The 15,045-nt window shown below is 47.1% G+C and overlaps 6 protein-coding genes across 6 annotated transcripts; 4 read left to right on the forward strand and 2 right to left on the reverse strand.

Annotated features, from left to right (window-relative positions):
- Positions 1 to 1,129: 1,129 nt before the first annotated feature.
- On the forward strand, positions 1,130 to 3,594 carry PFICI_15341 (uncharacterized protein; the record flags this gene model as incomplete). The annotated part of the gene is made up of 3 exons (XM_007843922.1): positions 1,130 to 2,731; positions 2,917 to 3,224; positions 3,288 to 3,594. 3 exons carry the CDS (start codon positions 1,130 to 1,132, stop codon positions 3,592 to 3,594), a joined length of 2,217 nt encoding a protein of 738 aa, XP_007842113.1.
- A 1,117-nt stretch (positions 3,595 to 4,711) lies between these two features.
- Positions 4,712 to 5,395, forward strand: PFICI_15342 (uncharacterized protein; the record flags this gene model as incomplete). The annotated part of the gene is made up of 2 exons (XM_007843923.1): positions 4,712 to 4,755; positions 4,813 to 5,395. The coding sequence occupies 2 exons, from the start codon at positions 4,712 to 4,714 to the stop codon at positions 5,393 to 5,395; spliced, it is 627 nt and encodes a 208-aa protein (XP_007842114.1).
- Positions 5,396 to 6,202: 807 nt separating this feature from the next.
- Positions 6,203 to 6,691, reverse strand: PFICI_15343 (uncharacterized protein; the record flags this gene model as incomplete). Its single annotated transcript, XM_007843924.1, has 1 exon — positions 6,203 to 6,691. The coding sequence occupies one exon, from the start codon at positions 6,689 to 6,691 to the stop codon at positions 6,203 to 6,205; it is 489 nt and encodes a 162-aa protein (XP_007842115.1).
- Positions 6,692 to 7,140: 449 nt separating this feature from the next.
- On the forward strand, positions 7,141 to 9,074 carry PFICI_15344 (uncharacterized protein; the record flags this gene model as incomplete). The annotated part of the gene is made up of 6 exons (XM_007843925.1): positions 7,141 to 7,416; positions 7,492 to 7,683; positions 7,747 to 7,811; positions 7,898 to 8,377; positions 8,432 to 8,727; positions 8,791 to 9,074. 6 exons carry the CDS (start codon positions 7,141 to 7,143, stop codon positions 9,072 to 9,074), a joined length of 1,593 nt encoding a protein of 530 aa, XP_007842116.1.
- Positions 9,075 to 9,643: 569 nt separating this feature from the next.
- Positions 9,644 to 11,605, reverse strand: PFICI_15345 (uncharacterized protein; the record flags this gene model as incomplete). The annotated part of the gene is made up of 6 exons (XM_007843926.1): positions 9,644 to 9,855; positions 9,920 to 10,138; positions 10,194 to 10,666; positions 10,718 to 10,870; positions 10,926 to 11,118; positions 11,200 to 11,605. The coding sequence occupies 6 exons, from the start codon at positions 11,603 to 11,605 to the stop codon at positions 9,644 to 9,646; spliced, it is 1,656 nt and encodes a 551-aa protein (XP_007842117.1).
- Positions 11,606 to 12,860: 1,255 nt separating this feature from the next.
- PFICI_15346 (uncharacterized protein) lies at positions 12,861 to 14,487 on the forward strand (the record flags this gene model as incomplete). The annotated part of the gene is made up of 4 exons (XM_007843927.1): positions 12,861 to 13,097; positions 13,155 to 13,457; positions 13,535 to 13,855; positions 13,936 to 14,487. 4 exons carry the CDS (start codon positions 12,861 to 12,863, stop codon positions 14,485 to 14,487), a joined length of 1,413 nt encoding a protein of 470 aa, XP_007842118.1.
- Positions 14,488 to 15,045: the final 558 nt, after the last annotated feature.

Raw genomic sequence — 15,045 nt, forward strand, 5'->3', positions numbered from 1 at the left:
TGGAAGCTCGACGAAAGCTCCGCTCTGCCCTCCAGCAAGGGCAGGGATTCGGGGGGCCATTTGAGCCGCTGCAAGGGAGATAAGGCACTGATAGTACGATCTTACAGTGGTCAGTCAGGTCACTGAGGGCAGCTACAACCACCAGCGAGCACCACCAGAGTCCAGTGTTGCGTGCCTGGCATAATCAGACCCCCTCAGGCGCAGCAGGCGAGACGGGTGACGCTGTAAAGGCGTCATGGTTTGAGGGGCTGTGTCAAGATCATTTCTTTGAAGAAGTGCCGCTGCATTTCACACTTGTATCCGCTAATTCCACAACATCCTAAAATGTGTGACCAGCTGCAATTCATTATTCATGCGTGTTTGTCCAACTTGATATCGTCCAAAGGTGCTCAAATACACGTGCACTCACACGATTTCAGTAGATTTGGGGATGACCTTCTCCTCCACTCTTACCTTCTCGAACAAAGATGCATCATGAATCTCTCGCAATAATTTCTTGCAAAGACATTTATATGACCCCCTACGTACTTTGGGGCCAGGCTCCGCTGCGTGGTACACGTCGAAACAAAAAGTCCCCGTTGCCGGGGGTTTTTGTTTCCAGCTATAAGTCAGTGGTAGTATTACAACGCCCTGTCAGGGTGTCACACGTCATCTTTTCTCACGCTTTGCCATTCGAGTACTTAATTGAGCCTACCTACTTCTTCAGATAGTTTTCTTACTGCCTACATACGCACCTAGATTAATGATTCAGCCCTGTCTCTCTAGTAATTCGGTTTTTCGTCATTCTCTCAGTTGGCTTATCGGTATTGTCGCTTTTGCCTACCAAGGTGGTTAAGTTGCTTCGAGCCTCTACCAGGAATCATCCGCCTGCCCTTCCTTCCTTCCTTCCGTCCACTATAAGCACGGAGTTACCTGGTCACGAAAGGATAGAAGACCCTACCTTAGCTCCACCGCTTACATCCACTAGACAGCGCATGGAGCGCATTAGCTCCGGACAAGGAGAGGGTTTTTCGATATTTTTTATCCGAAAATAAAGAGTAAAGAGGAATTTCTTCTTCTTCTTATTCTTGTTTGATTTCTGGGGTCTGCATAAGCTGGCAAGACCGGGTAGTGAACTAGAATCATCGAGATGAGCAGGCTCAGTGGTTGGATCCGGGGCTCGACCCCAAAGGCAACAAGCCATGAGCCCTCCCCAGCGGCCTCGACCACTGACCTCAGGGCCGCCGAGGTCAACCAGATGGAGGATGCCATGGTCAGTATGACCAAGATCATGAACGACGATATTGAGGGCGCCGAGGTGGGCCTCAAGCAGGGCAGCTCGGCCTTTCACTCGCTCGGTCTGGGCACCACCACCTTTATGCGCAGCGTCATTGGTTTTGAGAAGGACATCATGGCCGAAGCTAGTAAGCTGCTCAATACGTGCTCGACGCAGGCGTGGAACGAGCAGAAGAAGGCCGAGAAGAATGGGCCGGATTCCAGGATTCACCCGCCCGGAAGCGAGTTTGCCCTTGTTCACGCCGAAGCGCAACTCATGAGCGCCATGGTTGCGGTATTGCACGAGAGCTATCTGGAAGCCGCCAAGGGATTCTGGGGGCTTCGCGGTGCCTACGCCACTCTGGAGAGAATGATGCAGGCTGAAGAGGCATATTTGGCTAAGAAGGGTCTCAAAGTCGGCGGAAGCAAAGACGAACTACCGCCGCCACCTGTTGTACCTGCGTCAGAAGTCAAAAACGAAGAGCAAGACGAGGATGCAGATCTCGACTTTGTGGAAGCCCCCGAGAGCTTATCAGGAACGCAGACACCCGCACAATACAATGGGCACTTGAGTAAGGTTATAGACGAGACGGAAAAGAAGCTAGAAGGCTTGGCAGTCAGTGATGGGGCACCAGTAACACCGCCCACAAGGAAAGACTCGCCAGCATCAATGGAATCCCAGTCCTCAGCAGGTCTCCAGGGCCCCGATGCTGATGTTTTCACAGACCCCGTTGATGTGTTTGTCCACAGTGGAGCCAACATGTGTTTTGGCATCTTGTTGTTGATGCTGTCAATGATACCACCATCATTTGGAAAGCTTTTGTCAATCATTGGCTTCAGAGGCGATCGCGAGCGTGGTGTCAAGATGCTTTGGCAAAGCTCCCGCTTCGCCAACATAAACGGCGCCGTTTCTGGTCTCGTTCTACTTGCATACTACAATGGCTTTCTTGGGTTCGCCGACATTCTACCGACTGAAGAGGAGGCTGAGCAAGGGGCTATTGTCGGATACCCCAGGAAACGATGCCACGATCTTTTATCCACCATGGTGACGCATTATCCCGATTCACGGTTATGGCGTGTTGAAGAGGCGCGGAGTCTGTCCAACAGTCGTGACATTGCCGGCGCGATTGCTATCTTGGAGAAGAACACCGACTCCAAAATGCGACAGGTTACGGCGCTGAATAGCTTTGAACTATCTCTCGACTGCATGTACATTGGCCACTATGAAGCCATGCGCGACAACTTCATTCGCTGTACTGAGCTCAACGATTGGAGCCACTCTTTGTACTATTTCCTGGCTGGGTGCGCCGAGTTGGAGCTGTACCGCAACGCATTTCACGCCGAAAAGAAGGATGATTCACAAATCCGAGTACACAAGGCCAAGGCAAAAGAGCTCCTGTTGAAAGCTCCCTCCCTGGCTGGCAAGAAGAAATTCATGTCAAAGCCACTACCATTTGAGGAATTCGTAAAGCGCAAGGTCAGTAGAAAACCTGTGGTGTCTCTTTTGGTAGTTTTCTCTAGACGATTCCGCTCCTGAGACCTTGTTTCCCGGTCCCATGTTTTGGCTCGGGAAATATCTGTTTGCCCTGTAGCTCGAGCACTTGCTTGAGATCTCTTCGCGATCCAGACAAAATTGAGAGGCTAATACATATTGACTCACAGGTGCAAAAGTGGGAAAAGAGGAGTAAAGATCTCGGAGTCGACCTTGTGGATGCAATCGGCGTCAGCCCGGTTCAGGAGATGGTGTATCTCTGGAATGGCATCAAGAAAATGCAGACTTCACAGCTGGAAAGAGCTGTTGATACTCTCAGCTGGAGTCGCCTTACCGTCCCTGTTGAGACAGCGAACAAGATCAGAGCAGAGAGTGATGAGATTGCTGTTGGCGATCTGTGCCTGGCTGCGAATTATAGAGCCCTAGGCCGGTTGGATGAAGCAAAGGAACTGCTCAAGACGGTGCTTGCAATCGATAAGTATGTATATTCCATACTTGAACGTCCCTGAAATTTTGGGAAACTGGCTGACAAAACTTTTAGAACTGCTTTTGACGGCAAGATTCATGACGACTGGGCACAGCCCGCAGCAGCGTATGAGACGGCCGTGCTGGCATGGGTTGAACTACAGAATGCCAATAAAAAAGACACCACCGCCTCCATCAACGGGGATAGCACTCAAGATCTCGATATCTGGCGTCGCAAGAAGACTGATGAGTGTCAGACCTGGCTGGATAAGTGTGCCGGATGGGGAAACTATGTCTTAGACGCCAGGATAGGTATGCGAGTGCAAACGGGTACGGATACACTTCGATGGTACAAAAGGGTAAAAGGCTGGAGTTCGGAATAGATACTATGCGCAACACTGCCCATGGATTCAGCGGAAAAATTCAAGACTATTTATTGTCTTTGACTTGCTGTTCGAATGATACAAGCTCATTAGCAGCTCAAGTAGCCTTTACGAGTCCAATCCAACCCAAAGCGAATAGGAACACTAAAGGGTTTGTTGCTGTCTACAAAGTCCCTCCTGAGCACCTTCCAGACTGGCATCTCTCGTTTTAGATCGTTTGAGAAAAGATTGCAAAGCGAGAAGAAGCGATTGATTGCGGTTGGGCAGCACAGGACGAGCTTGACTAGTAGCGTTCTACGCCAGAATTCGATTTTGTCCGACGAGCCCGCTGCTATTGAGGAATAAATACATGTATATAATCTTTGTCAAGATGAGTGCAAAGCATGTTCAATTCTTAATTCCTTTCCCCACCGATCCGCTAGACCTGAAATATGCTTGCAAAGCAGCCTTACTGGCAAAAGTTCAGTGTACCTACCTATGTAGTATTTCCAACAAGCTGCTTGGCGAGGCTCACTTTTCAATACCTTTATGCATGAAGATACACTCTAGCAAATTAAGTGGCGGTATCGACAATCGTATTCACATTATTAGCCAGGTTGTGATAAGTCACTCGGAATGTTGTCGCTGGTCCCAATGTGTGCTTATAGTGGTGCAATCAATTGATAGCGGGGCCAAGCTCCGAATTGCGCAATAGCTACATGTCTAGCTCAACGATCGATACAATGTACTGTACTGATACTCCTATTGTGAATGTACCATTTATGTACCTTGGAATAATGTACGCTGTCTCAGGGTGACATGGATTTATAAGTCCAAACCTTCGATTTTGGTGTCATACTTTGAGTATTATGGGTGCCTGGTCGTGTTCGACCTGAAGGCATCAACATAACAGACTGGTCCATGCACTAAATGACCTGCGGAAACTCGTCTTGGCGTCTTACACATACAAGTCTGCTCCGTGTAGAAATTACTAGTGGGAATTATAGGAAAGAATATTGCTGCCTGGTATATCCGACAAAATATTTAGAGAATGGCTGAACCAAGGAAAAAGAAGAAGAATTTGATGATTCATCTTCTCATGCAAAGGCTCGTACTTCTCCTCTCAGAGAGCGCGATAATGGCTTCTCAAGGCATGTACAATGCTGCGACACTTTGTAAAAGGTAAGGGACAATTCTCTTCTCGGGAAACTTAGAAACTGTTTCTGACTGAAGATATAGATTGGAAGCTGTGACTGCACGGCTCGAGGATATCGTGTCGACACTGGACAAGACCGCGGATGCTGGTCAACCATCAAAATCGTCAATTAAAGAACACTTGACAGCTGCCCTCCAGGTAGCATCCGATGATATGTTGATTGGGCAGTCAGCACAAGAAGCTCCAGATCAGTCCATCTCCTCGGATCTTTTAGATTTTGACGCCTTTCTCGATACCACAGTAGCGCGCTACGTTGAGTTGAGCAACGAGATTGGTGGACCAGTCGCAAAGCAAGCTCAATGCATTCTGTATGGTCTTCGAGAACAACGAAACATCATAGAGAAGATATCGAAAATATCCAGTCCTGACTCAAACACACTGGACTCCCTCTGTCAGCCACTAACACAGGCCATGGCTACAGCCAAAGCCATTCAGGAGGCCAACCGCGGTCACAAATTATATAATCATCTCAGTTGTGTAGCAGACGGTATTCTGCTCTTGAGCTGGATCAAGATACAAATGCGGCCTTTCCGACACATTGATCAGATGTTGGAATGCGCAAAATACTTTGGCAATAAGGTCCAAGCTGAGCACAAGCAAAAGTAAGTATTTATTAATTTTCATATTGTATGGAAAACAACCGCTGACCAACCCAGAAATTCGAAAGACCGGGAGTGGATAGAGGCTTTTTTCAGTATCTTTCATGATCTTTCTTCGCTGGTAAAGCAGCATTATTCTTTAGGTATTACTTCGCAAGTGAAAAAGAATCGATCTCAAGCGTAGCTCATAAGCATGTCACTTTAGCAATTTTACATTAGATTTGGCCTGTATGCTAAGACGAATTTATAAATGCAAATGCTATTGAAGTCTATTAGAACCGTATATCCAATTATCAGCGCAAAAAAGAAAAGAAAAAAACGCATTTATCAATGATTTCCAATTTTTCATATAATTTTAAGCTTTATAATATTATCTAGTAAACTTGTCGCTAGAATAACAAAACCATTCTCCAAATCATATTTGACAGTTCAAAACTGCCGGTGCAATAATTGAAACCTGGCTGACGACAACAGGTTGTATTGCGGCATAAGATCAAAGCCCGAACATTTCATCCCTATCTCCCCACCCTGGTCGAGATACATTGAGAGCAGTGTCTATCGGTTCCACCACAAATTGCGCCTCACTCAAGTGGCTTTGAGACGAACTCATGCAGGTCACAATATTTCGTACGTAAGTAGCTGGTATTGTCAGACGCAATCATGGCGATCTAATCTAAGCATATACGAGGTTCCATGATCTCCGGGGTCTGGTAGTGACAACGTTGTATGGTCAAACAGATTCCTTTGCCATTGTTTTGCTTTATCATCATGCTCCAAATGTCCTTTTGATTCTCGGCCATGCGAAGTTATGGTGTTACAGAAGTTGGTAAATATCTATTTTGACATGATTGGGGATTTGAGGCGGAAGCAGATCGCCAACAAAACACGACTTGCTCAACCAGTCGTGTTTTCCAGAAGCTACCTCGAACCTGGGAAATGTCTTTGTATACCACTTGTCGTCTGAGTTAGCTCCAGAGCTTGTCGAAGCTGAAGCCGGGTCGTCGCCAAAGACACCCTCCATCACTTGCTGGCTTGCCCGGCCATATCCCTCATTTGTGATATTGATCAACACGCCGTCGTCAGCTTGGATGGTGTATTTGGCAAAGACGTGGACCACCCCGTCGGGACGTGCTGCATTCCAATCACCACCTCCTGCCAAAATTTTGCCGCTGAGCCGGCCTTCAACCTTGCCACCAGTGATAGGAATGAAACGCCGCATCCCGGAGAATGTGTGACCAAATTCGTGAGGGCGAGCAAGATCGACATGAAGCGTAAAGACGTATTTTAATTCTTGGCTGCCCATTGTGGGTATCGGCATTTGATGAATACGCTATCGAGTCCGTGGCGATGAGATTGGTGTGGTTGAACTAATGCAAAGCATTGACTGAGATTTGTAGGAAAGAGGCTCCCCGTTGTGACACTGCCCAGGCAGGGGATTCTATATGTGTCGTGTCCAGGGCGGGAGATGTGGGTACTATTCTTTATTCTCCCCGAAGATCGTCACGCTTCTCCTATGTCCCCGGCTTCACTTGCCCGTTCTTAGTATGGTTTCCATTGTGGCTTATTCGTTCCCCGTGGGGTTATATAGCACCTCGACTACCATGAAAGACGCTAAATTAGCATTGCAGGCCTGGTAGATATACTCTGGCCACGAAGCAGAACCAATTCATCCTCCTTATCCCCATTGCCCTTTCCTTAGATGGTTACGGACAAGTATTCCTGTTGGTTACCTTCACAACTTTATCTTATGCCATGGGTTCATTGCAGCATTCTCAAAGCGATCGCCCGGCCGCAGCTCGCCCAGCCGATTCCATGTCAAAACACCACGGCCTAATTTTTGTCCCTCAGCCATCTGACGATGAACGGGATCCACTTCGATGGCCAAGGTATCTTAAACACCTGGCGCTGGCTGTAACTGCATTTCTCAACTTCACTGCAAATTTCGCCGGCTCTGGGTTATCAGTTGCAACGCCTGTTCTAGAGGCTCAGTTTGGTAAAAGCGAAAATGAGATCAATGGACTCCTGACAGTAAGTCATCATTTGGTTTTTCCAGTATAAGCACACATTGAGCGTCAGGAGACCAAGCCAACATGAATAAAATAGTTCAACTTTTTGTTCCTTGGCCTAGGTAATCTATTCTGGGTACCGTTTGGGACAAAATTTGGCAAACGAGCATCCCTCATTCTCTCAACAATGCTTCTCTTCGCAAGCTTGATCTGGACTGCAAGAACCACAAGTTTCAACAGTCTACTAGCGGCGAGGTGCGTGTCCGGGTTTGCTTCGGCAGCTGGAGAGGTAAGTTCTGCTGCAAGAGTTACTTGGAGCAGTTGAGAAATGGTCTGACAGTTATCATCTCAGAGTATCGTTCCGGCAATTGTCTCTGATATATTTTTCCTACACGAGCGAGCAGCCATGATGGCCTGGTAAGAATACTTCCCTCTTCTCTCACTTACGTTCCTATCTAGGGAAATTTCTGGCACCGGTCTTGTAATAAGTTGAAATATTCTAGTTATACCATCCTCGTATCGGGAGCAACCGCAATTGGGCCACTGTGTGCCGCCTTCATTGTCCAATACTCGCCTGGTGGATGGATCGATTATATATGGGTGTGCATGGCCCTTGCTGGCGTGAACTGTATCGGGATAATTTTGTGTTACCCCGAATCCAACTTCAGACGACCGCAAGACAACTCGACGCAAGCTGAACCGGATGCTGTGCTCTATGCATCGGACCTATCCAAGCCTCGAGAGGAGCACCAAGGAGATGCACGATCAGAAAACCAGGCCGAAGCGGATTGTCCTTCGCCATGCAACGCGGTCAGCGTTGTTCCAAAGCCTTTGCCATCTGTCTGGACGACCTTCTTTACGATCGATCACTCTGCCAGTCTTCTTAGGGCCTTTATCCAGCCACTGATAATGCTTATGCAGCCGCCAGTGCTGTTGGCCATCTATGTGTATGGCACGTCTCTATCCTGCCAAATCATTCTGATGTATGTTGAGAGTTTCCAAGTCAATTGACACTACTGACACATGAGAATGAATAGCTTCGCATTTCCTTCATTTCTGACGGCGCCACCCTATCTTTTCAATTCAAGCGCGGTGGGATTGATGCAGATTGCAGCGGCAATTGGCTTCGTCCTCGCCTCCTTCATTGGAGGTTATTTAGCGGATGTCATTACTGCTCGTGTTATCGTACTGCAGCACGGCGTAGTGCGCCCAGAGCAACGCTTGATATCTTTGGCGCCCGCCTGTTTTGTGGCTCCATCCGGTTGTATCCTGGTGGCCTTTTCCTGCGCTTATAAACTGCACTGGGTTGCTATCGCATTTGGATTTGGCATGGGTAAGCAAGAGAGAAATCAAAATGGATATTTCAGTTTCGGTTGTTGACCATGGCCCATTATAGTCTCTTTCGGAACCGTATTCGCCCCCAACATCATCATTACCTATGTGGTGGAAAGCTATCCGCACATGGCTGCCGACGCCCTGGTCATGATTAATGTAGCCAAGAACTTGGTTGCGTTTCTGTTTCTCTACACAGCCGTGGAATGGATCGCTTCGAGTGGCTGGATTCAGGTTTACATGATCATGTTCATGCTGGTCACCTTGGGGATGCTGCTGGCCGTCCCGTTCTATTTCTACGGGGCTCGTATGAGGGCGGCCTGCCGAGGCTTACTCTATATCCTTTGAATTTTATCCGATTGTGGGCCTCTCGTGGAATCATGAAGATAGGTGGAAAGTTCACATGACATCAGTCATTTCTATATAAAGTCACTGATTTGTAGCTAGCTTCTGTTTGTAATGGCTTATGTACTGTACAACTCAAGGCAGGGTTTCTACGGATAGTGCTCAAGACAATGGGGGTGCTTCCTGAGGCAGGAGGATAAAGTTTTGTTACTTCTGCGAGCTCTTCGGCACTTGGAAAACTTTTGAATCCACAGCATATATATTAAATGCCTCCAACAGCTTCCGCATTAAGCGATGTACTTCTTTCTTTCTTCCAGCGATCGCCTATATACTTAGGTAAAAATGTATTAGTTTGACAACCCACAAACACTGTCCTTCCTTAGTCTTTTTGCCCGAATTCGATTTTAACGTTGCTTCCGTCCTTTTTCTCTTTTTATCTCTTTTTTTCTTTTGGCATGAGTTTCCTTGTTTCTTGTTTCTTCGTTTTCGAAAGTTGATATTTTATAATAAATGCCAAATTCCGGTCATTACGGATCCTCTATGTACTTTCAATCTTTTGCCCAGCCCTAATATTAACTTGGGTTTGCAGGTGCATTCGTCTGGAGATCAAAAGAACTCAGAAAGTCGAGATCTCCAGGAACCATGAACTCATTTAAATCCGACCCCAATGGTGTATTACCTATATCAATAATATCTGGCCACAATGCTGCTTCAAACTCATCGACACCGCTCCGGATGTTTCTGTCTGCTGCTACTGGCACGTTCCCTTCCTCGGGTACCTGATCTGTAGAGAAGGTCAATAAACTTCATCAAGTGCTAACACCATTTATTGAAAACAGGGAACATACTCAGGGTCCTCATCACTCTTTCTAGCTTCTTGGCGTATCGTGCACACTTTTCTGTCATAATGTTGCCGCTATCTAGCGAGACAAGACATTCCACAGCTTGAGGTATGAGATCACGCTCAAACTCAATGCCGATATCATGTAATGGGTCAAGCTCTGAAATTGACGATGTGAACTTTTGAATGAGGTAACCAGAATAGAGCACGAGCACGGCATTGAACGCTGTCACTGCATTAGCAAAAACATGCCGGGATTCTAGAGCCAAGACATATCTTACTATAGTAGAGGGAGAACCACCAAGCGCCCAATAACCCCTTGCCCTGTTTGGTGTTTACAGCATAGGCAACAAGCTTGATGATTGTGGTAGCTGAATGAACACAGGCACGTAAGCTGTTTCCGCCAACCTGACACAGCATACTGAATTGTGACTTGTTCGCGTCTGGGCCTCCGATGGCCTCAAGGTATTTGTGTAACAGGGGTCTATGTGCCAATATCCGTAGATTGTGATAGCGCAGCGTCAATATGACACGAAGCTTGAGCATAGGGACTGGCTCTGGTAATGTGTGATGCAACAAGTCTGTTACGTGCAGAAGCCGCAAGGTTTCAGGGAACTCATTCTGCGACTCTGATAGTTGATGTTCAATTTGCAAGATCTGACCAGCGAGTGAAAATATGTTCTGCGGCGTATCACAGTCAAGATTATTGTCGTACAAGATGTCGAGTACTTTACCCAAAATCGTGGATAGAGATCTGCATTACTCAGTTGATGTGTTTGAAAGTGATAATCTGAGGGGATCTAACATGGTGGACTTGAAGAACTCGAGGCTCAAATCATTGAGCCATAGCTGAGAGTCGTCATCCGAGGGCGTCATTTCCGATGTCCTTATTGGCAGATCGATCCTGACGTGCGCTTCGGGGATGCAAGAAGGTCGCCCAAGAGTCATACTTAAAGTGCTAGATCTCTCGTCAGGAAAACGTGCTCAACAGGGAGTTTAAATCGACAAATTACCGGTCCAGTAGAATACATCCATACCATGTCCGGATGCGTACCTCGCGATCTAAAGCACTGTAACGACCCAGTGCTTGCTTAGAATGCAGACCAAGCTGATATGCGGCCTTGACCGCCAGGCCGTGTATATTCCAGGTTTGAATAGAACTCTCAGTGCCTTGAAGATACTGACTCATCAGAAGTAGGAATTGCACTGTTGATACAAATTTCATGGTCAGCTTTGCTCGACTTATGTAGTGTATAATATTCAGGTCACAGGAACGAACCGACGAACCTATTTCCAGACTCGTTCCAAACCGGATCTGCTTTTCGCAGAGAGCCATAGCGCGTTGAAAGTATACCTGGGATTTTATTTTTCGCTGCTCATAGGACAAGTCACTAGGATAGGCAGTGCTTATCGACATGGCCAGGATCATATTGAGTAACCCGAGCCATGATCGTCGTACTTTTCGGAACTCATTCGCCGCTGCCACTTTGAACGTCGCTATGAAGTTTTCACGATGAATGTAGGGAAACAAGAGGCCAGTGTTTGCGAAGTACTCTTGAACGAGCTCCAATGTCGCTTCCGCACCGGGTATATCGAAAGGGTTGACAGCTCCTCTGTTGCGCCGTTGGGCAGCTGGTGACCTGTCTCGAGCCGGTGATGGGGCACGGGAGAGATGCAGCACATGGCTGTGCATTGGATCCTCGCCTTACATGTGCGATACAGACCCTGAGACATGCTGCTTGAGGAGAGCAGTGGTAGCTTTGACAATATAACGTGTGAACGCAATATTAGATGAAGGGCCTTGGATGCATTAATAAAATGACCAAAGTCTGAACGTAGTGTGGAGGGCAATACCAAAGAACCCAGAATCTTCCTCTTCTGCAAATGTTATGGAACCTATACCATCAGTGCCATCAATAGATTCTGCTGTCGATTGATTCCTGTCTTGATCGTCTTCAGCCATCAAAGGGTATCTGTTGGATTCGTAAAGTTGTACGCCGTTATTATTGTCTCGATTCTCGATGCAGTTGACCCGTCCAGAAAGCTTTTCGAACAGATGCTCGACAGTCTGCAATCGGATTTCCAGAGCGTCAAGGTAGCTGTACAACTGTTAGTCTTCTTGATGGGCATTAGAAAGGAGCCAAAAGCGTTATTTGGTAAGATGTAAGAAATTATACATTAAGACGAGGAGACCGAGATGACATTTCATACCCTTGTGATGCAGTCGTTGATTTGAGCGGGCCGGTGGAAGAGTATTCGCAATTGACTTTATGCGTAATACAATTGGCACATTTTGGCCTATCTCCGTCACACTAAGGGTCGTGAGCTGGCTCAGAGTGTCTAGGAAATTTCGCTTTGTGTCAAGCTTACCCTCGACTTACGCAACCTACAAGCAGAACACGCAACGGTCACTCGGCGGCGTTTAAAAGGTCTGCTAGAAGAATTGTTTTCATCATTTGAACGTTGAGTTGTGCCTCCGTCAGTGAATGTGACCCGGTGGGGCTGGTCGATATACTGGAATTTAGACGGAGCGGTCTCTGCCAGTCCGGCGGTTGTACAAGTTGAATCCATCCCGCCATGCACTTCTCAGAGCATGAGACCTCGCGGCATTCGATCCCGAAGTGACTAGCAGAGATCTTTTCTCTCTCCCGTGTGACGGATAGAGGACTTTCAGATAATCAACATGCCAGAGCCGTGTTTCCTAACTCCCCGGTGGAGGAAATAGAGGCTAATCCATTTCGAGGTTTTCTTGCCCTTGGCAGCTCTACAGAGCAAGGATCACCTCTCATTCTCGAATATAATTTAGAGATCATATAGTGCGCGTATCTGTAAGGCACTCACGCTCTGCAGTCAGAAGAGAACCTTTTTTGAACTCGGAAACTACATCTTCAAACCGACAAGCAGTAACACCACGTACATCGGGTATATACAGCTCCATGTCTTATAAGATGGCATCAGAGATTGTCCCACTCATCATCAATGGGGAAAACATAACTACCTTTGGGTCCTTGCAGCCCTCGGTTCTTGTGCCTAGTGATGAGACAAGGGGCCCCCAAGAAACGGTTGCCTTGGGTGCAACTCCCGAGCTTTGCCTCAAAGCAGTTGAGTCCTGTGAAACTGCATTCTCTAAATGGAGGAAAACTTCACCACTTGAGCGACGCGCATTGTTTAGCCGCCTGGCTTCGGTAAGGATATACGTGTTTGTATCTTGAGAGAAATACCGTTGGCTAATCAAGCAAAAGCTCCTCAAAGATAACCAGAAGACCATATCTGAGGTTATACAGAAAGAACTTGGTTGTTCCGAGAAATGGGCCCTGATCAATCTAGGAGATGCAATTGGCATCGCCGAGCATATCGCCTCTTTGGTGACCTCAGGTGTTCTTTCAGGCTCTGTACCAGAGTCCAGCGCGAGCGGATCGTGCGCGGTAGTGCTCAAAGAACCTTTAGGGGTTGTTCTGGGCATCGCACCTTGGAACGCGCCTTTGATTCTGGGCCTCCGCGCCGTTGCTGCCGCCGTTGCTGCAGGCAATACCGCTATTTTGAAGGTGTGTCTTTGGCCAGCCCAAATGGAGCTGAGGTTCTTTATTGTCTGGTGCATTTGGAAACTCATCATCTATCATAGGGCTCCGAGCTGAGCGCACGCACGCATTGTCTGATTGCTCATCTTTTCCGGGAAGCTGGATTTCCACCTGGTGTAGTCAATTTTCTTGTGCACAAACCCGAGGATGCAGCAATATGCTATGAAGCCATCATTTCGCATCCAGCTGTTCGGAAGTGCAACTTCACTGGGTCAACCATTGTAGGAAAGAGCATCGCGACACGAGCTGCCGCACATCTGAAGCCAGTACTCCTTGAGCTGGGCGGCAAGAATCACGCGATTGTCCTAGAGGATGCAGACCTCGAACATGCGGCAGAAGAAGTCCTGGTTGGTGCTTTCTTGAACGTGAGTATCCACTGGTGGTTTGAGACCATTCATGAACCTGTGACAGAAGACAGTACTCTAACCATTTTCCATCCTCTCAGTCGGGCCAAATATGCATGTCTACAGACCTTGTTTGGGTGCACAACAGTGTCAAGCAAGACTTTCTATCGATATTACGGACCAAGATCACGGGCATTTCTTCTTCTGAAGTTACCAAAGTTATCAATTCAAAATCCGACTCCCGAGTCAAGGCACTTGTCGATGATGCGCGTTTGAAGGGGGCGAATGTAGTAGCCGGATCCGAGGGCGCCACGGTTTTGGAGAACGTAACTACAGAAATGGACTTTTGGTCTACCGAGTCCTTTGGTCCCCTCGTGGGTGTCCGCGGCTTTGACTATGAGTCCGAGTGTGTGGCCGGGGTGAATGGGTCGGATTATGGCTTGTCGGCCGCAATCTTCACCAAGAGCCATTTCAAGGGCTTCAACCTCGGGCGTACTTTGAGCGTTGGCGCCGTCCATATCAACGCCATGACGGTCCACGACGAACCAACTCTGCCGCATGGTGGGTACAAGGCAAGCGGATATGGTCGATTTGGCGGAGTTTGGGCGTTTGAGGAATTTCTGCAAACCAAAACAATTATTACCAATCCATAGTTCTGGTAAGGAGCACTAAAGGGCAAATTGTTGGAAAACACCATTTCATCTCATACACTCACACATATATGGCTGTAACAATAGATTCATAAAAGATTATGATAATTGAAATGTAAAATGGATATATAGTTACGAGTTTTCTTCTTTTCTTCTTCTTCTTTTTTCTTAATTTTTTCTTATTCATTTCATTGCTATCAACATGTCTTTGATAATTATTAATATGGTGACTTTAGCCATTCCCTGCGCATTTTAAGATTTTTCAACAATTTGCCCTTCAAGCAACCGTATTCTAGCACAAGGTCCCTGGTGTAATTCTTGAATATAAAAGCTCTGGTTCTTCTACTTCACTCAAAATCGCCTTAGTGCTGCCAGCTGCCGAATGAAAAAAAAAAAAAAAAAGTCAATCGAAACTCCTAATGATAGTGGTACGAGTGTATTTAGGTAAACATAATGGAGGATAGAATATTATCATTAGCGCGTTGGTTTTCTGGTCTGGCCAGCAACGCCCTAACCAATAGCCGCCAAGTCTTATGGCCCGACCTCGTGCGGGCTCAGTTC

This window comes from Pestalotiopsis fici (genome assembly GCF_000516985.1).
Source record: "Pestalotiopsis fici W106-1 unplaced genomic scaffold PFICI_Scf_17, whole genome shotgun sequence".
NCBI lineage: Eukaryota > Fungi > Ascomycota > Sordariomycetes > Amphisphaeriales > Sporocadaceae > Pestalotiopsis > Pestalotiopsis fici.